The sequence below is a fragment of the Emydura macquarii genome, unplaced genomic scaffold, assembly GCF_026122565.2.
Source record: "Emydura macquarii macquarii isolate MOO-44397 ecotype Brisbane River unplaced genomic scaffold, CSIRO-AGI_Emac_v2 contig_2676, whole genome shotgun sequence".
Lineage (NCBI taxonomy): Eukaryota > Metazoa > Chordata > Testudines > Chelidae > Emydura > Emydura macquarii.
This window is the reverse complement of record NW_027132813.1, coordinates 26772355-26793350: the sequence shown is the minus strand read 5'-3', so window position 1 is coordinate 26793350 and position 20996 is coordinate 26772355. Positions and strand designations below refer to the sequence as shown.

Genomic DNA, 20996 nt, shown 5'->3' with positions numbered 1-20996 from the left:
ACCAGACAATTCCCCATTTGCAGCTGACTGTCAGCTCCTAAAACACCCGCACATTGTTACTGGCTATTCCACTCCCAGAAATTCAGGAATGCTGGCACAGATGGGCTATATCAGTGGTTCTCAATCTTTTTTTCCCCCGAGTACCACTCGGGGAAAAAAAAGGGAGGGGACTTGCGGCAGGGTTTTGCGGCGGTGGCGGGAGGATTTTCCAGCAGGGTTTCACCGTGGCGGGGAGAGACGGGCGGCGGGGTTTCACGGCGGAAACAATACCCGCCGCCGAAACCCTTCCGCCGTTTCCCCATTTTCGGCGGCAGGGTTTCGCAGGGGCGGGTGGAAGGGCACATGCGGCGGATTCAACGGCGCGCGTACCACCCAGCCGTCCGGTAAGTACCACCGGTTGAGAACCGCTGGGCTATATAATGGATCCTCAGATGCAGCAAGACATACTTCATTAATAGTCATGATGCTATCTCTTCAGAAATTTGCATCAGTGTGATGGTCTTTTCACTGATCTTAATGCACCGAAGCAAGATACTGTACTAACATGTACATTTATTGGTATCCTTGTCAGGGTGGAGTTTTTGAGAGAGTTGGTATCAAATCCATGCTCTGGAATCCTGTATGCAGCTTTTAGATGATCTGCATACTGGTGCCTTCAGCACAACCAGTGTATGTACATATATTAGCAGCATTGATCCTTCCAGCCCCAAAACTGATTCCGCACATGATGAAAACTTGCCTGGGAGGGTGGAGGTATTGCTGAGGGAAAGGAACAGGACCATTACTTCAGGGGAATCTCATTGTTTATAAGTAAAGTGTGCTTCCATTGGGAAGGTGAAGAAAGGTGATTCTCCCCAGGATTATTTAATCTTTTCCCATTTTATGAAGAAGATGCTAAGGTTTTTCCTTTTGATTTGGAGACTGTCCAGGAAAACCCAAGGGATTTTATTTCAAGGTATCTGAAATGGGTGCTTCCACAGGTATGGTAGCAGTGCCCTTATGGAATAGTCAGTGAAAGAAGTGGGTTCGTACAGTCCCAGCTGTCTCTAAGGTGGTCAATACAACTAACAGTCATTGAAAGCACAGGAGGACTTTGTGGTGATGGTGAACTTCAGCTACCCAGACATCTGTTGGGAAAATAATACAGCAGGGCACAGATTATCCAAAAAGTTATTGAAATGCATTGGAGACATTTTTTTATTTCAGAAGATGGAGAAAGCTACTGGGGAGAGGCTGTTCTAGATTTGATTTTGACAGATGCAAAGGAACTGCTTGAGAATTTCAAAGTAGAATGCAGCTTGTGTAAAAGTGATCACAAAATAAGAGTTCATGATTCTAAGGAATGGGTGGAGGGGAAACATGCAGAATAAAGACAGTAGATTTCAAGAAGGCAGATTTTATCACACTCTGAGTTGGTAGGTAAGATCCCATGGGAAGCGAGCCTAAGGGCAAAAACAGTTTGAGAGTGTTGGCAATTTTTCAAAGACATTATTAAGGGCACAAGAGCAGACTATCCCACTCCATAGGAAAGATAGGAACTATGGCAAGAGACCACCTACCTTAACCAGGAGATCTTCAATGATCTGAAACTCAAAAAAGAGTCCTACAAAAAGTGGAAACTAGCTCAAATTACAAAGGATGAAAATTAAAAAAAAAAAAAAAAAAAAAAAGCATGTAGGGACAAAATTAGAAAGGCCAAGGCAGAAAATGAAATTAAACTAGCTAGAGACACAAAATGTAACAAGAAAACATTCTACAAATACATTAGATGCATGAGGAAAACCAAGGACAGGGTGGTAGGCCCATTGTTTAGTGAGTGAGGAAAGACAATAACAGAAAATGTGGAAATGGTGGAAGTTCTAAATGACTTTTTTGTTTGTTTTCATCAAAAAGGTTAGTATCGATCGGCTATCTGCCATGGTGAACGCCAGTGAAAATGAGGTAGGACATGGGGCTAAAATAGGGAAAGAACAAGTATAAAATTACTTAGACGAGTTAGATGTCTTTGAGTCACCAGAGCCTGATGAAATACATCCAAGAATACTGCAGGAGATGACTGAGGAGATATGAGCCGTTAGCAATTATTTTCCAAAACTCATCGAAGACAAGAGATTCCAGAGGGCAAATATAGTGCCAATCTATGAAAAGGGGAATAAGGACAACCTGGGCAATTACAGACTAGTAAACTTAACTTTAGTACCCAGAAAGATAATGGAGCAAATAATCAAGCAACCAATTTGCAAACACTTAGAAGATAAGGTGATAAGTAACAGTAACATGGATTTGACAAGAACAAATCACATCAATCAAACCTAATAGCTTTCCTTGATAAGGTAACTAGTCCTGTGGTTGTGGGGAAGCAGTAGATGGGATATATTTTGACTTCACTAAGGCTTTTGATACTGTCCCGCATGACTTTCTCATAAACAAACTAAGGAAATATAGTCTAGATGGAGCTAGTGTAGGGTGGGTGCATAACTGATTGGAAAACTATTCCCAGAGAGTAGTTAACACTGGTTCACAGTCAGGCTGAAAGGGCGTATTGAGTGAGTTCCTGCATGGATCGGTCCTGGGATCAGTTCTGTTCAATAACTTTATAAACAATTTAGAGAGTACACTTATAAAGTTTGCAACCAATACCAAGCTGGGAGAGATTGCAAGTGCTTTGGAGGATAGGAATAAAATTCAAATGAGCTGGACAATGTGAAGAAATAAGGACAAATGCAAAGTAAATCCACTTAAGAAGGAACAATCAGTTGCGCGCACACACAACATGGAAATGACTGCCTAAGAAGGAGTACTCCAGAAAGGGATCTGGGGATCATAGCAGATCACAAACTAAATATGTCAACAGTGTAAGTGTTGCGGACAAGTGAACGTTATTCTAGCGTGTATTAGCAGCAGTGTTGTAAGCGAGACATGAGGAGTAATACTTCCACTCTACTCCACACTGATAAGACCTCAACTGGAGTATTGTGTCCAGTTCTGGGTGACACATTTCAAGAAAGATGTGGACCAATTGGAGGAAATCCAGAGTAGAGCAACAAAAATGATTAAAGGTCTAGAAAACATGACCTATGAGAGAATATTGAAAAAATTGGGTTTGTTTAGTCTAGAGAAAAGACTGAGGTGGAACATAACATTTTTCAAGAGCATAAAAGGTTGTTACAAGGAGGATAGTAAACAATTGTTTTCCTTAACCTCTGAGGATAAGACAAGCACTGGGCTTACATTGCAGCAAGGGAGGTTTAAGTTGGACATTTAGGAAAAACTTCTGAACTGTCAGGGTAGACAAGCATTGGAACAAATTGCCTAGGGAGATTATAGAATCTCCGTCATTGGAGGTTTTTAAGAACAGGTTGGACAAACACCTGTCAGGAATTATTATTTAGTTCTTCTGTGCATGTAGAGGACTGGACTAGATGACCTACTGAGGTCCCTTCCAGTCCTACACTTCTGTGATTCTATGATAGAAAATATCCTTTGCCTATACCTCCAGCTATTTCTCCCCATAAACCCATGATAGACCAATTGTTGAGATTACTATAGCTGAAGCCAGAACTAGCTAACTGGCTAACCCTCCCCCCACCCTACCCCCAACATTAGCATGCCCCCATTAGTATTTGATACAATGGCATTAACCTGAGTCCTCCTATGTGATTGAAAGTTGCGTGCTAGAAAGACCTACACTTACAAAGGAAGAAGTTTGCTGACTGATGTGAAAAGTCCCTTTTATATTTTCTTACAGCTTCTGTACAAAATCTGCTCAACTTCTGTTTCTTCCTGTTTCAGCTTGGGTTAAAAATAACTTCCTAAGGGCTTTTCTACCCAGGGAAATTACTCATATTAGACTACAACCCTTAGGAATCATGGTAAATGACATAGTGTAAAACACTCTATGCACGCAGGGACTGTCGTGTTGTGTCAGCTAGTCATAGCTAAGATTGCGATTTTTGTCATGGGTATTTTTAGTAAAACTCAGGGACAAGTCATGGGCAATAAACAAAAATTGTCAAAAGCCGTGACCTGTCCTTGACAGTTACCTTAGGGAAGGGACAAAAACAGAGCTGCCAGGGCTTACAACTGCTCCAGCAGGCTGGCTGGCTGATCAGCTGTTCATCGGCAGTCCCTGGGCTGACAGCTACTTGGGCCCTGCCCCAAAGTCACATCAAATCGTAGAATCCGTGACTTCCATGACCTCTGTGACCAAATCTTATCCTTAGTCATGGCTCACCCTAAGGGTCACAAGCTCAAAAGGTTAAAACAACATTAATTTTTGACACATGGAGGCTTTTTCAGCACAGCTGTCAAATGCAAGAGGCCTTTCATAATTCCAGTGACAGCAACTGCAGAAGAGGTATCTATCTTTGATCTGTTAACAAAAGGATGAAATATATGAGGCTGCTAAGCAGACTCTTAGGGCTTATCTGTTCTGGGAAACTACAGCATGTTAGGACCCTGGGAGTTGTGGTAACTAACACAGTTTTAAACACAACAGGGAACTCCGCATAGACAGAGAATATTGTATGTACCGTAGCACCAGCTGGTCTAGGGTGAACCACAGATCTGGTTTGGATTTGGCTCAAGATAGTGGAAATAACTCAGTAAGCTCACAGGATTTTTAGCTCCATCAGCTTCAAACCTAAAATCTGAATCCTAGCCAAAACCTAATACAAATCTGTGTTCCACATCTTCAGCCTACCTATAATGATACGCTTCAGTTTGAATGCAAAAATCCAAGTAACCTCTTTGTTGTTGCCGCAAGGAGTAATTAAGCATCCTTTGGAAAAAATAAAACTTGTTTTAGGTCCATAAAGCTTTATTAAATAACTTCCATATTTCATTGTTATGCCTCCATCAGAAGACTAAATGGTGCAGCGTTCAGTAACATCTGCTAGTAGTTTGAATGTTTTTGTCTGTCACATTTCCCCAGGGATTTGAGTTGAATGTAGGCAGTGGCATTAGTGGAATTGTTAGTTTTAACATTATAGCAGTTTTGTACACTATATTTAAAATATAAAACCTTAAGTAAGCTGTGAATGCTGAAGCCCCAGATTGGGTGCCTGATACGTAACTTCTCATGTTGTGAGGGGCTGGGAGTGGTATGGAGATAGTACATTCTGCCCCTCTCTGTAAGGTGTGTGGTTAAGGTGGGGAAAGGGAAAAGTGACACATGTCCCTTACTAACAAACCTCTTGAAAACCATGGAAAATGCCAGGGGTGGGGAAAAGGTTGGTACAGTGAGTCAGGTAATCTATACGTTATTTATATTTAAAAAAAAAATACAATTGACATTTTATATCTGCTGTTTGACTTGCAGAGCTTGGCAGAAATCAGTTCAGTAGGTATAAAGCCATGAAAGGATGACTTTTCTGCTGTTGAAATCTTGTAATATGTGCTAATCTTACAGAGCTATGTCCATCTGGGATAATAGTCTACAGATTACCACGATGTGTAGCATTGTGGGAGCATGGCTTGGAGCATTTCCTATCCCTCTGGATTGGGATCGGCCTTGGCAGGTTAGTCTCCATCCCTTTTATTATGGTAGACACATTTGTTGGTTGCAATGTGAGAACTGAAAAAAAACAGGCAGACAAAGTACATTAGAGGTGCTGTCATGGAGCTATTTATGTAATGTAGCTGAATCCCATTTAAGAACTTTATTATAAATACATCTTGTGTACTTGAAAAGAGGTATCATGCAGTGGTTTTTACCACCTTTTTAAATAGGTTTGAAGTGTGTGTGTGTGTGTGTGTGTGTGTGTGTGTGTGTGATTGTTCATGTACAGATTTTATGAGTAGATTCTTTCAGAAAATAGCACTGAAAGCTAATATTTAAAGACAATGAGAGATCTGTGGCATTTAAAGACTAACAAATTTAATATTTGTAGACATAAGCTTTCAAGAGACTTAGCTCTCTTCTTCAGATGCAGTAATATAGAAAATAGTTAACACAGAGTTGGTATCTTATAGGTATCAAGGTGCATTGAGAACAAGGGGGGAGGTGGAGTCCAGTACTTAAGACCTAATGACGACCATTGAGTAGGAGGTGAGAATGGGTGAGCAAAGTAATTTACCTTCGGTAGTGTGAGAGCCATTCCAAGTCTCTGTTTAAACCCAGTTTGAATGTGTCAAGTTTGCAGATCATTTTTAATTCAGCAGTTTCTCTTTGCAGTCTGTTTTTGGAGTTTTTTGGAGAAGTACAATAACTTTCAGGTCAGAGACAGAATGCCCTGGGGAATTAGTGTTCTCCCACTGGTTTATGGATGTTATTTTTTATGTCTGATTTGTGTCCATTTCATTTGTTAGTCTTTAAATTTGTTAAATTTATGTCCATTAATTTGTTAGTCTTTAAAGTGCCACAGATCTCTCATTGTCTTTGCTGTATACAGACTAACACAGCTACCCCTCTGGAAATATTTAAAGAGTTTGATATTGGGGAGTTACACAAGCAGGAAGAGAAGAGCACCATGACGTATATGGCAGGGAGTGTATCCAAGTTCAGTTTGTGGGTAGAAAGCACTGCTTTTATTGTGTACGGGGAGGGAAGGAGAGATGCTTTCCAAATGTTTTAGCTTTCCTGCACCTTCCATTAAAGCACTTAACAAAATGCATTTAAAATTGCTGTTGGCTTAATATTGATTTGTGGAGTTTGTGTGGCCAAATACCCCTGTTTGAAAATTTACCTTCTGATTTCAAAGGAAGCACTGGCAAGTAGCAGCTACTTTGTTGCACAATAAAAAATCGGAAGCTGGCACTGCAGAAAAATCTGTAAATTCAGCAGTCTGCACTATTCCATTTGACTTGAATTGACATGGGGAAATGATCTCTCTAGTTGTTATCTAAATATGTAAATTCTCTGAGATGATTCTTAGTGATAGTTGTTGGTGTAATTAGAAAGAAAACACTGCTGCATTCCATCCTAGTAAGGTGCTAACGGTTTCCACTAAATCCATCAGTATTTGCCAACCCCATAATGCTATTGACCAGTGGAGTTCAGAAGTCTCTTCTTCCAGAGCTAGTAGGGCAGCCAGCACTCCAGTCTCTCTGATCCTCCTGAAGCCTGGTGATTTATGCTCATACTGGAGGTTTTTCTCCAGCAGCAGCATAGCAGATTACTTTTGTGTCAGAAACCTTCCTTTACATCAGTATCATTACATCTTTATTAAAATGTCTTAAATATCCTAAGAAGTCAGAATAGCAGTTGAGTGGTTTAGTAGTTTAAGAATAAAGTTTGACTTGACTCCCTGCAACCACATATTCTAAGCCTTGCAGCATATCTCATCCTTCCCTCCTCCTGAGGGTAGCACCATTTAGTGTATTGTTTATGGGGCTTCTTTGATGAGACCTTAAAATCGAAGGGCTTAATCCTGTGAAGTGTGTCATGTGGGCACCCTCCTTTCCTGCTGACATTAGTGGAGATTGAGAATGCTTGGCATCTTGCAGGAATAAGTAAGGAGATTTTGCCTTCCCTGTTTGACATTAATTAACATTCTGCTGTCATTTTCTAGAAGTCATGTCCTAGTACCCTGGGTTAGAATGCACCCCAGCCTAGAGATCCTAGTGTCACCCTCGTGACCAGGGTTTTTCCAGGCTGCATGGTTCCTTGCCTACACTATGAGTTTCCCAGCAAGACAGACTGCCTACGCAGGCCTACTTTACTTTCTCCTCAGAGGCTGTGAACAGAATAATTGCCCACAACTATAAATTGCCACATAGCTCTTTCTAAGCAAGCATATTTATTCTTAAGGTGAAAGTATTACAGAGAAAATATATTGAAAACAATAAAAACTTGCATGCAGACTGATTAACTTACCAGAGATCACCCTCTTGCCCGCACCCCACTCCAACTAGGGTTCTGGCAGATGGTTAATCCTTCAAAAAAGCAGAGTTCTTGCATTACTGGCGGGGGTACGTTTGCATGCCCCTTTGCCTAGAGATTTCCTGGGAAACCCTTTTTAACTTTGTCTTTCTTGTCTGACACATTTTTTTAAAATAGTCCTTTTGAAATTCATAACACTTCCCAGGGTTTACCTTGGCCATGTTTCACTTCTACAGAAGTTGCATACAATCCCATAACAGTACAAAACTTTGCACTTATAATACCATGGACTCCAAAGCTATTTAAACTTAATTCAGTTAGCGCTCCCAAAGATCGTACAGCATATTGCTATATCTGTCATAGTGTGCACCAATCTGTGCGTATAAAGCTCTCCACCCCAGAGAAAACTGCATTTCACTGTGTGTATTGTATGTATTGGGGCAGATTTTGCATTTCTCTGATCTTTAGGTTGTTTACACCCATGCAAAGAGTGTAAATTGCTACCAAATCAGTATGGTAACAGTTTACATCCACTTTGAATTGGTATAACCAAGTTTGCAAGGTGGAATGCAACAAAGACTCTGACCCCAGCAATATACTTTGGTCTATTGTGGGATTAAAGTTGTTGTGTACTTGAAAAATACTTCATTAATACAGTATTGCACACAATCTAAGTCAGAATAGAGAGCCTACATTAGATAATGTATGGCTTGAAGACTTTACTAATAAATTATATACACAACTGTCTGTCTTATATAGTATGAGCTGAAACATAAAAAAGAATAGATTCTGATGAACAAGACACACCTATTAATTAGATAAGACAGCTATTGTAAATAAATATAATTCTTGATTATACAGCTCCACATGTTGACATGTGGGAGACCCAAGTTTGGCAGCAACTGGGAGGGAAGGGAGAGAGGTAATAGAGACTTGGGCCAGAATTTTCAAACACGAGTGACTGAAGTCGAACTCCTGAATCTATTCTGATAGATGTTGGCAGCTATTCAGAGATGCTGAGTGTGACAAATATCGCAACTACATATAGTATCTTTGGGTGAACATATTGTATTAAGGTTGTGAATGATTGCTGTAGGCCAGGGATTGTATGCAGTGGGGGGTGGGGTTAGGCGGACTGATTTGCTAGTGATATCACAGGCTGGGCAGGGAGCTCTGCAATCTTGCCCATCTCCCTTCCCCCCTTATCATAAGGGGTGGGACAAGGGTCCCTGCCCAGAGACTGGTGATGGCCGGAGGCCTGAGATCTTACTGAGCACTCCTGGAATGGACCCCAGGAAATAGGAGAGAATACAGGTGCAATTGCCCTGAAACTGAGACACTGAATATCTGCAGTTATCTAAGTTACAGTAGCTTGTCACTGAATGTCTTTGGTCAGCAGTACTGTCCAGAACCTCTGCAGCATTCTGCACAGTGGCTGCACACTTCCCTCTTCCTGACACTCACCTCCCACTTCCACCCTCCCCTCTGGTATGCTCCTTACGCTGCGGCTTGTGAGGTGGTCCACAGAACTCAGTCTGAGGCTACCTTCCGCAGTTCCTGTGCCAGGGGAATTCTCCCATGGCTGTAATCTAGGGCTTCCAGAGCTCCTTTATCACTCTGGCCCATTTACCCAGTATATGGCAGCCTGAGCAGGGGTGAGAATCTCACCTGAAATTTGCGTCTTAAAGTACTTGACTATCCCATTAAATCATCTCTTCCTGGGAAGTTCATGGAGTAACCATACAGCAGGCAGCTTATCAACCCTGTACGCCATAGATAAGAAACTGCTTGGGGAACAAGGTTTTTAAATGTTAATGTTCCCCTTTTATAGGGGAAAGTGAAAGAAGCCTTTTTAATGCAAAACAGCTTGTACACAGAAATGATGTAAGTGGTTTATAGTTCGTGTATGATTAGCAGTAAAATGATAGCACTTGCACTGCTATACAGCAAACTTGGGTTTCAGTGTTGAAGTGAACATGGTGATGATCTTCATTTCCAGGACTGGTATCTACCCCTGACCTAAAACCTACATAATAGGCCAATTAAGGGCTGACTGGTGCTTTTCATGCTATATTTTATGGTCTGTTAATGAAAATGACCTATGTATCTTTCAGTTCCATCTGATTCTGTTTCAGAGCTTTCTGAACAATATTATACCTGTGCTCCATGAGGAGCACAAGCTTTCAGTTTGTTTCCAGGTACAATTTAAGATGTTGGGGATCACCTCTCTCCCACTGTGACACCACAACAAATGAGATTAGTTGTGTCACTCAAGCAAAAAGCCCCATATTTAAATAAAACATTATTTGTTTGGCTTGTCCACAGCTAGATTTGACACACTGTTAGTAGCTTGCCAGTGAACTGCATTTAAAAATTTTAAAAATGCAATCTTCAGCAAAGAGTATTTTCTGTAGAGAGAGGGCTATTTATAATGCAAGATGAGCTATGAAATAAGTGGTAATAAAATTAAATCCGCTAAAAATATAAATAGCTTTCCATATATAGATACATCATACTAAATATCAGTCTGTTTTGCAGTAGTAGGTTGGTGGTTAAAACCTGTTCCTCAACTACTGTACACATCTAGACTATCTGTGTACTTCAGCTTTATGGAATTGCAATCATTAGGCTTAGTTATATAAACAAGAAAGTCATAAATCCAAACACTTTGATAGCGAAAACTCACTCCTTGTGAAAGTTGCCATACTATGACCCTTATACAAGAATTTGGTAAATTCTGCTCATCTTAAATTTAATTCAGTCTTAGGATTATCAGAAACATTACTTATTTGGCTTGTCCACAGCAAGACTTGACACACTGCTAGTACCTTTCCAGTGAACTGCGTTTAAACTTGGCTGTTGCAAAAAGGTGCTAACAGATTTCCATTGGCTAGTGTAGAGGCCGGTCTGCATTATAAAATGGCGTACAGCACTGTAGTCATACATTAGGATTCAGACCATTCTTTCTTTAATGGGTGTTGCAGGCAGGGCCAAACTGTACATTAATAGTAAGATAGTGTTTAACTAGGGCTGCGGAGAGGCATCGCAAGCGGAATTTAAGTGCTGACCTTTGGCTCTGTCACAGTCCTGGGATTAAATGGTATCTATTTAGCGAAGTTAGAGCAGTTAAACATAAGCAGATGTACATACCAAAATAAACCTTGTATAATTGACAGATGTGTGTTTCCATTAGCTAAGGATTTTGAAAATACTTCGAGTCCATGTTCCTCTTCTAGACTATCTGGACTTGCGAGCCACAGTATATCATCTCCAGCTTTATCTCTGAAGTTCCCATCCATCATTTGCCTACGGAAGTGACCTCAAGTCAAGTTAGCCAGTATGAGTGGGCAGTTAATTCCATCTTTTTTCCTTCTTTCTTCATCCTTATTGTTTAAATAGAAGATTCCAGTGTACCTCATTTGAGTAGAATACTCTCCCTTCGTTTTCTCTGTCACACACACGGGTGTGCTTCTGCAGTCAAAACGGGGATGCTCATGCTACCACTGAAAGATCAGTTCCATCGATACTTTTTTAAAGTGACTATATTAAGTGAGTTGGTGGTCAGTCTGATTCATTGTGAACACTGGTCCACGTCAACATTGCCACCCTCAATCAGCAATCTCAGTAGAAAGGCTGAGGAATGAATGGCTAGAGAGGTTTTCTTTAGATCTGCCAGGGGCTGTGTGGAGGAAGTTTGTATTGTCACTGTTTGTCTCACCTGTGCAGTGACTAAGATTTAATAAATAAATAATAAGGCATGTTTCTTATAGTGCTTCATCAATAGATCTCAAAAGTGTTTCATAATCTTTAAGGGTATTTATCCTCACAATACCCCTATGAAGTAAGTGTTTCCATTTTACAGATGGGGAATGGAAGCAAAGAAAAGATAAGTCACAAAGGAAGTCCATGACTGAGATATTTTTAAATCAAGATTGGATGTTTTTCTGGTATTTCACCAGAATTAATGCTTTTTAAATACTACAAACTTTTACACAGTGGATTTAAATAGGAAAGATTTGTATTCTCAAAGTCCAGATTCCCATGTTATTAGCTAAAACTGGAAAGCTGGATGCATCATTGCTCTTAGACAAACAAATTAGTTCTTTGCCTTGCTCTGCTTGTGTCATCTGGACAGCAAAACCAAAATTTTAAAATAAAAACAGAATACAAGTGTCTCAAAAAAATCTCCACTTTATTTTTCAGATTTACATTTTGAAAAAGTATTGCATATAAGGGGATGTGCAGACTAGTGGGCCTATTTATATCTGAAAAAATACATGAAAATGCTTTTTTTTAAAAAAGAGTATACATTATATTCTAAGCAATTTTTCATCAGTTTCACTAGCAGGAACAGAATATGGTTTTAAAAATAAAGCGTCAACATTCTTTCACTGTCTGAACAATTTTTCAAAATGGAAATGAAAAATTATTCATGTAAAGCACTCTTAGTGGGACAGAATATATGGTGGAAAATCAAAATTGGGGTCCTAATGATTAAATGTTTTTCCATTACACCCTCTGTTAATCAGAAATAAAGCTTAACCAAATTCTTGTGTGATTTGGTGCCTAGTGCCTTTCCAATATTTTCAAATAAACGTATCTTTTATGTATGAAAATAGCAAGGTTTAGTCATAGGCTTAGGGCCCAATCTTGCAGTACTAACTCGAGCAAAATTTCCATAGATGCAAGGATTGCACATCAGGCCATTATTTTGTAAACTTAATTTCTATAAAAGCCAAAGATATTTGCAATATGTTTCTCAGGATAAATCTTTAAGCACATTACAAGACTGCCAGAATAGTAGATTAAGTGTTTGACATACATCACAAGTATTTTTAAACTTTATATTAAGAATTATATGGTGCAGTGTTTCTGTGAGTTGTATTCCTTTAAGTAAAGCTACCCTAGGTTTTTAAAAGATCCAAAGAATTGTGTATGCAAAATCTAGTTGCCTCTAAGCTCCATTATACAAGATGGTAATATAGTGATAGCTCTACCAAAAATGGAAAGAACTTCCTTTTCTACAGTTGACAATAGTTTTAGGGGACACACAATACTTTCCATCCCAGGATTTCAAGGTGTATTACAAACACTGGTTAATTACGCTGAACCTCACAAAACCCTCCTGCTAGAGGTAGGGGAAACACTTTTACCCACTATGGAAATACCACCTCTGAGGTGCAGTGTGGTAGCTGTTAACACATAGCAGTTGTACACAAGCATCAAGTATGGTGATGGACAGTGTAGACTGGTGGAATAGGTAGAATTTAAATAGGCAAAATAATTAGTGTATTTGGAATTTGGCCGGGCATTTGGGGTTAACATATTTCATCTTATAAAAACTTCTGTGAGATCTTTAAAAGGATACAGTCATCTTAAAATAATCTCACTGGTGCCTGGCTTTTTTTTTTTTTGTACCTGCTACAAGAAATAGTTAAAGCTAAAGACAAAATTACTTCAATATTTTCTTAGTTTTACTTTGTGTCTTTGACAGCACATTGGGTATAGTCTGTTTGTAGTCTTACACAGCAACATGGGAGAGGGGGAGAAAATATTTAAAAATAGGAAAATGGGATTAAAAACAAATTGGCAGGAGAAAGATTTAGTACCCAAAGCTACTTTTAATTTTTACGTTTCAAGTTACTCATTATTAGAAGGACCCCACAGAGGGTAGGCCCTCTGTTTAGGTTTCACTTGAAAGAGGACATCTAGAGGAGCACAGTGCTCTCTAGCACAATAGACTCTAGATTCAATACCAGTTCAAAGGGAAGAGTTCCATTTCAAGCACCAGCATGACTTCTTGCCGCACCTAGATGTTACTTGGATACCTTATTGAGCTAACCCTATGCTGAAGAGCTTGTGAGATCTGACAGTGGCTGCACAATGTGGTGTGGCTACAGACCAACATCCCAGGCACATTCTAAATGCCATACAGCTAGTATTCGTAGCAGCCCATACTTCACCAAGAGCTGGTCTACACCGAAAACTTGCTCTCGGCATAGCGGTGTGTCTCAGATGTGAAAAATCCACATCCCTGAGAGAGATAGCTATACTGACTTAAGCCCCATTGTAGGCAGCACTAGCTCAGTTCTGTCAATGTAGCTACTGCTTCTCAAGGAGACAGATTAACTACAGCAACAGAAGAACCCTTCCCATCACTACAGTAGAGTGTCTATACTGAAGCACTACAGAGGCACAGCTGTAGTGTTTATGGGATTTGTCCACACTTGAAACACTACAGCATACATGCTACCTATGCTAATGGGAAGACTTCTCCCATCTGAGTAGGTAATACATCTTCCCATCTGAGTAGGTAATACATCTTCCCATCTGAGTAGGTAATACATCTTCCCTGAGAGGCAGTAGCTAGCTTGACTTAACTGTATTGCTCAGGGGTGTGTGGATTTTTCACACCCCTGAGCGATGCAGCTGAGTCAACATCACTTTTAAATGTAGATCAGGTCTAAGCATAGACATATCCTGACAGAGATTGGATTTTGAAAGTGACAGTCTTGGTTTTATGATGTTTTTCAACACCAAACTGTGAAGCTGTCAGATCTGTTCCTGAGTTAACACACATCTGGTTTTACCTAGTATAGTCTTTATCTAAGTTGACTATCACTAATAAATGATGTTGAAATAGAAATAACCATAGTAAGCGAGATCTATCATAGAAACACCAGAAAGGAGTGTGGAGAACTTCATGCTACTCCTGTTTATACAGTATGCCTTTTTGGGTACATCTTGAGTTTGTGATGCTGCTTTAATTCAAGTGAAGTGATTGCCACCAAGCTTGATTTAACTAACTTGACTGTAAATATGCCTAGATGCCATCTGATACAAACCTCTGTGGAGTATCTTGAGCACAGCTGTGTTTGTTAACTCAAGCTAAGAGGCAATCAGTTAAATTGAGTTAAAACGGGACCACAAACTCTAGACTAGACGTACTCTAGTTCTTCGCACAATTCTGCTGAGCTCAGGGGGTTGCCTTATTGTGTTTACTTTTGGGTTTGCTACCTGGCATAGAGTCTGTTTTAAAAGGGCATTGGATAGAAAGAGTGAAAGGCAGGATCCAAATGTACTTTGAGATGCAGTAGGAGGTGTGGACCGTGTTTCCCTTAAATGGGTTGGGTTTGTTTTTTAATGGCTATATTTCCTTAACTAATGTCAGTCTTTAATAATGGGATCTGGAGAACTTTGTAGAACCAATTAAACTTTCTGTGCACTAAAAATAACTGCTTAATAGCCACAATTTCTAAATAAAAAGTTCTTGACAGCTCATCATGCACTTGTCAATATATATACATCCTGTACATACAGAATGTGACCAGACGCATGGTCTAGTGAAGAAATGCATGCAAAACCCTTCCCCACTCCCCGCCAAAAAAAAAAAATTAATTAAAGCATATATTGAAACAACATTACAAGTTAAACATAAAGCATTTAAGGCATATTAGGAGCCAAAGGGTGGGGGGGAATCATTGTGCACATTTATTCAATCAATTTTAATTGAAACCTATGTAATCAAATTACTTACATAGGTTCCTAATTGACAGCTGTAGACCGCATCTTGTAAAATAGTAAGCACAAAAATGAAAGTTATAGCTCAGGAATCAAAGTGCACTTATACAATGTCTAAAGAACGGGCTTAATTTATTAAAAAGTGTAAGTACCGCTTACAGTAGATCATGGTCTACGGTTTGCATCTTTAAAATTAAACACCTATTTTCCTAGTAGATAGCTGCCCACTTTATATCCACTACATTGAGCACTTTAACTATAGGTATTGCTGCCAGCACTGCTGCTGTGCAACTCCAATTGCCTGTGATGAGTTACATGTTAACAACAGGCACAATAACCGTAAAGTCAGAGTTCCATTTTTATTATCCAGATATGTGGTTCTGCAGAGCTACTTACTTCGATATAATCCTACAAACTGCTAAGCATTCCCTGGGAGATACCGGGCACCCTCTTCTCTCACTGAAGGCAGTGGAAGTTGACAGGTGCCTAGCACCCTACAAGACAGGACCCTGGCTCAGGATCTGAATGATTGCATGTTTTTGTAGAAGACCTAATATAAGCAAGAGACGCTAATCACCACCATGAAATGTTTACCCCTTGTGCCCCAGCTACAGCCAACGAGCATGCAGTGCAACTCAGGGGCATGAGGGGAATAATGCTTACCTTGCTCTCCCCAAATCCTGGGGCTTCTGAGTGCAGGGCCAGGTACCCAGTGTAAGTCAGAGCAACTATATGCTGCCTGCTAACGGTCCCAGGGAACCTAAACACACCTTTGGATTAGCCCAAATCCACAAGCAAGGCAGTGTAATGCAAGCACACCATACAATCCAAAATATAATATACTTAGTAATAGACTCATTAAGATAAAAACCTATCAGTTAGTAACCTTGCATTCCTATAGTGCCTTCTCACAGGGGTTTCTTGAGTCTTAACTGAATAGAAGGGCAAGTACTATCTTCCTTTTACAGATGGGAAAGTAGAGAGGCACAGAGAAATTGTTACTGGCCCAAAGTCACAGAGCAAAGCAGTGACCAGGCCAGGAATAGAATTCAGAACACCTGTCTTGTGCGCTTAACAACTGGACAATGCTCCCTCCCTAACAATGCTGCTTATGTGCTAATAATTGGGTGGGTAGATGTTAGATTTTTTTTTTCAAGCTACTGTTCAATGCAGATTCATAATTACACACACCTTAGAACTGGCCATCTTCCACATGTATATCATAAGGGAACTGGCTGTTTTCATGGGTTTTGGGAGGGTGCTGGTTGGTGTTTGTTCTGGCAGCTGAGAAGCAGAACAGTTTGTGATAGTTGTCTGAAGGAAGTCCTAGCTTTCCTCACCTCTCAACCAGAAACTTGCCCCCTCACTGACTTGAAGTCCTGATGCAGCCTACCTTCCTTACCATCTACCTGTTCCTCACCCAACCTTCATGTGGGAACCAGTGGGGGGGAGGGGGGTGTAGATAGGGGCTGCAGAAACTGGTGCCTAACTCCTGTTGGGCAGGGAGTAGAAAATAAACTAAATTGTGTACAATCTTCTAAGGGCTAGGAACTTTGAGAGGGAATTGGAACCTGCACAAGCTTAATACTTGCAAACATTTTAGAATAAATGGAACAAAATATTTTATTTAACTAGACAGAAGTATTTATTGCTTAGCTTTTTTTTGTCATGTAACCAAAGAGATATGGTACATGGCATGGGAAAGTAAAGGGACAGCAGCTCAAATACAGGAGGCAAATGCAAAAATCAGGGGGAATCCAACCTGACCAAGAAACTTAAATTGATTAAAAAAGGCAAAACAGAAAATGATTGGAACCCATGGGACAAAGGGTGCAGGAAACAATCCAGAGCAGTGATACCCAGCCTGAAAGACCAGAAAAACCCTTATGGAATCAGTGAAGTTACAGTTGCTGTGTGTGTTGTGTCATGACTGTGGTGTTGTGTGTCACTTATGCCATGAATAGATATCACAATTAGAGGAAATTGCTCTGTGATTGTTTTTTGTGGCTCCAATTAACACAGTAGTCCAGGGGGACAGACGTCACTGTGTCACTTTTGCAGTTTCTCAGTCCTGGGGCCAGCCAGCAGCTAATACAACCTAAAACAGCCTTAGGGCTCCTATAAGTTGCACCTGGCTGCATGTTGGCCCTACAGGGCCATTCCATCAGATAAGGGTCAAAAGGGTGCAGAGGGGCTCTGACAATATTCCCAACCCCCAGCTGTGCCCCTGGCGGCTCTGAGGAAGGTGAGCACAATGTAACTATGCTCAATCTGAACATGCTGGGGATCTTCCCCTTGCATTTGGGGAATCCTCAGGAGGTCAAGTAAAGCTGGCTTTTCAGTTCTTTTTTGCCATTGGAGCAGTACAAAGGGACTGCAGTGAGGCTGATGATCTGGCCCAGTGTCATTCCCTTCTGTGCCCCTGAAAGGGGAGTGGATGGTGTTCCTTCTCTCTCTTTTTGTCCCCTTCCATTTAATTGCTAGGAAAAGTTTGGTTTTTTCCTTCTCTCCTCCCTCATTGCTGCCAGCTGCTAGAAGCCAGGGTAGGATTCCAGAGGTCAAATCAAAAGAGCCCTGGATTGCATATCGATGGCATATATTGCAAACTTCTGCAAGACAATAGCACAAGTTTAAAAGGAAACCCGGAAGAATGCTCTTGAAGTTAAAGAAAGTGAAAGCAGTATTTAAAAAAAAAAAAAAAAATTGAGAATGCAGGAGGATTTTTAATGTAGAGTTTTACACCGGGTTGCAGTTTGACCAGGAGAAGCTATAACAATCACCAAAAATTCCTGAAGTCATCGTAGCAGTTGAATGACCCAGAAAGAGCTTGTATAGGGCAAAGAAAAGTTGCTGTAGATTGTGAAGGATAATGATTCATAAGAGGAAATATAAAAAATTCCAAAGAACACCTGCAGCATCAGCTTGTACTTGTGAAAAGCAGATGAGGACCTACAGACTTGAATTCACCTAATGTAGGTAAGAGATTTTGAATAAAGGATTACAGATCACTCACAGTTAGTGAACTAGATGCAAGAGAAAACTGCCAAGTTAATCAAGCCATTGTCGATAGACAGGTGTTTGGTTTGGCTGAAATAGAAATGGTTTCTTCTTATCATTAGTGGCATTGCAAGTGGCGCTTATATACAGAAGGTAACACATTTATTATATCATTGCAGAGATTTTTGCTTTGTCCTTTGTAAACGTATATAATGACCTATAAAGTCCTGGATAGAGGATTTTCCAGTTGATTTCAATCTGATAGTGGAAATGCAAAGATTCAGTAGAAGCATGATCTTACATTTAAAAATGTTTTGTGGCCTTGTGTATGTAATACCTTATTGTGTGAGAACATCAAAACTTTTTACAAAAGAGATGCAGTGATGATGATAATGAGTGAAAATGAGCAAGTCTTTGGTTTAAAAGAGGCAGCAGCCACAACATTGTTGAACAAAAGTACCAAATAGCAGAACTAGTGGCCATGAATGGAAAGTGAATCAAGGTCAGAAAGAGTGCCTAAGGCACCTCATTTACAGGTATTGTCATCTTTGCTACACTCCTAAAGACCTACAAGTAATACTTACAAAACTGCATACAATAAGGAATGTGAAGGTGAAACAGCAGAGGACCAAAGCACACTTATTTGCAGTTAAATTTCCCAGGATCAGAGGATAGGAGGGAAATATGCTTCCCCAAACCAGAAGGATGCAAGGGACCAGGTTCAAAGCTTGGAAAAGCTGGCTTCAGAAGGAAGAATAATACCATAAAGAGCAAGTTCACTTTTTGCTGCTCATGAATCACAAGCCAAGACATAGAGCAGGAGCGAAAAGCTAGACAGCGAGGCACTTATCGTTTCTATGATGCCAAGTTTTCTCCTCAGTCATCACCTTGAAGACAGGAGAAGAACAATATAATGTATACTTGCCTCAAAATGCAGACCATTGGTCAGCAGGCATAGTAAGGGTTGCCCTTGCAAAGATGGAGGAATCATTATAAGAGCAATAGGAATTAAATTCATCTTAAAGTAAGGATTTTTGTCACCAACATAATGCGGCCTTTCATTGATGGGATGTAAGTGGGTGGTAATGATGCTCTAACCACCACATCCTAGGCTAGATTAGGGCTTCAAATTTAACTTTTTTTATTTCTACCCGTCCCCCGCCATCTTCAAATATGAAAAAAATCCACTCTACTACTTGCCCCATTACCTGAGGCAGTGTGAGAACGAGTTGATCATATTGAGACAATTCTGTCCTTGTACTAGAACATTTTTCTAAGAATTTAAACCCTAGTGGGGCCTGCCTTTAACTGGGTCTGCTTCTTGATTGCTGACTGTGTGTAAAATGTGAAGTCAGCATCAAGACTTCCTTCCTAGTGCTAGTCAAAGGGGAACTGTGAAATTCCTGTGCCTGTTTTTCAGGTCCATGCTAGTATGTGTAGTCAACCAAACCCTGTCCCCATCTTAGTATTTATGTTCATTTGGTATTCTTAGAAGGTCCATGGAGAGAAAGAATGCAGAAGGGAGATGTGTATGTTGTAAAATATGCAGGGTTTTTTGTTTAAATCTCAAAATGTGCAGAAAAACTGAATAATTTTTAAAAAAAAATAAATCTGGTCCAAACTTCAGGTAACACAAATACCTAAGTTTCTCTGATGATTTTGTGAATATCACACTAAGTCTGCAGTAGCCAGAAGTCTGGTTAGATTTTAATGTATATTATTTAAAAACTGTACAATACTTAGTGTTCATGATAAATGCATGTATGATTGTTACACATTTTGCATTCTTTAGGAAAGCACGTCAAGCTTTAAATAAGAGGTTGTACCGCCTTTCAGCGTTTAGATTACACTGAGAATTTGTGCTCAAACAATATTTTCCTTGTTTCTCTGTTTTTACTGTATGTTTTCTTCCTTCAGATATGGCCCATTTCCTGTTCCCTCGGAGCTACCTTTGGCTATGTGGCTGGCCTCATTATTGCACCTCTGTGGATATACTGGAATAGGAAGCAGCTTACATACAAAAGCAGATAACTGGGGCAAAGAGAAGGTATTTCTTTGTGCAGATTCCATACAGACTGGGCAGAAACTTTTATGTGATCAAAGCAAAAGACGATCTTTTGAAGTGGTTTTGGGTCAAGCATCGCCACTTACAGTGTTGTTTCTATGCTGTTGTTGCCTGCTCTAACCTATATAACCCTGAGAGATTTTACCTTCCAGTCCAAATAAAGGATTTGTAAAAGACGATGGCTGCTTCTTATTAGAGTTTTGTTGATCTGCTTTGTTTTGTTCTTCTGGATTACACTGATTTCAGATGTTGGATTCCTAAGTTTAGTTTACAAACTTATGATCTGTAACAAGTTCTGTATACTTATGCACTGTATCATTTACGTTTGATAGAATTTCACAGTAGGCCTGGCCATTGTCAATTGCATCTCACGTGATCAAACAGCAGTTTATGCATCTTGATCCTATTCTTTTTTTCACTGTGTGTTTCTTTGGAGTTAAAATGGCTATTATAGCTTCATCAAAAACAGTCTTCAGTCCTTTCTGTGTTAAAGCTGAACACTCCACATAGCAGCAGGCTCCTATCTGTCAAAAAAAAAAAAAAAAAAAAAAAACCAAATGAATTTAATAGCTATGTATGTGTATATATATT

At 40.0% G+C, this 20996-nt stretch overlaps 2 protein-coding genes across 9 annotated transcripts in view; one reads left to right on the top strand and one right to left on the bottom strand.

Annotated features, from left to right (window-relative positions):
- Window positions 1–20582, top strand: part of PIGF (phosphatidylinositol glycan anchor biosynthesis class F) — a 33392-nt gene extending 12810 nt beyond the window's left edge. For 6 of the 7 annotated variants that reach the window (XR_010922995.1, XM_067565088.1, XM_067565086.1 and 3 more), the window contains one exon: window positions 20258–20582. Coding sequence is in view for 6 of the 7 variants with exons in the window: in XM_067565088.1 (XP_067421189.1) it covers window positions 20258–20525 (268 nt within the window). In the remaining variant the exon portion in view is untranslated. Of the gene's footprint in view, window positions 1–5410; window positions 5520–20257 lie in introns of all 7 variants that reach the window. The other variant, XM_067565085.1, reaches the window with a different exon arrangement.
- The window catches only part of RHOQ (ras homolog family member Q), a 34520-nt gene continuing 29989 nt past the window's right edge, over window positions 16466–20996 (bottom strand). For both annotated transcript variants that reach the window (XM_067565091.1, XM_067565090.1), the window contains exon 6: window positions 16466–20929. In XM_067565091.1, the coding sequence (XP_067421192.1) occupies window positions 20774–20929 (156 nt within the window). In that variant the 3' untranslated portion in view covers window positions 16466–20773. The remainder of the gene's footprint in view (window positions 20930–20996) is intronic.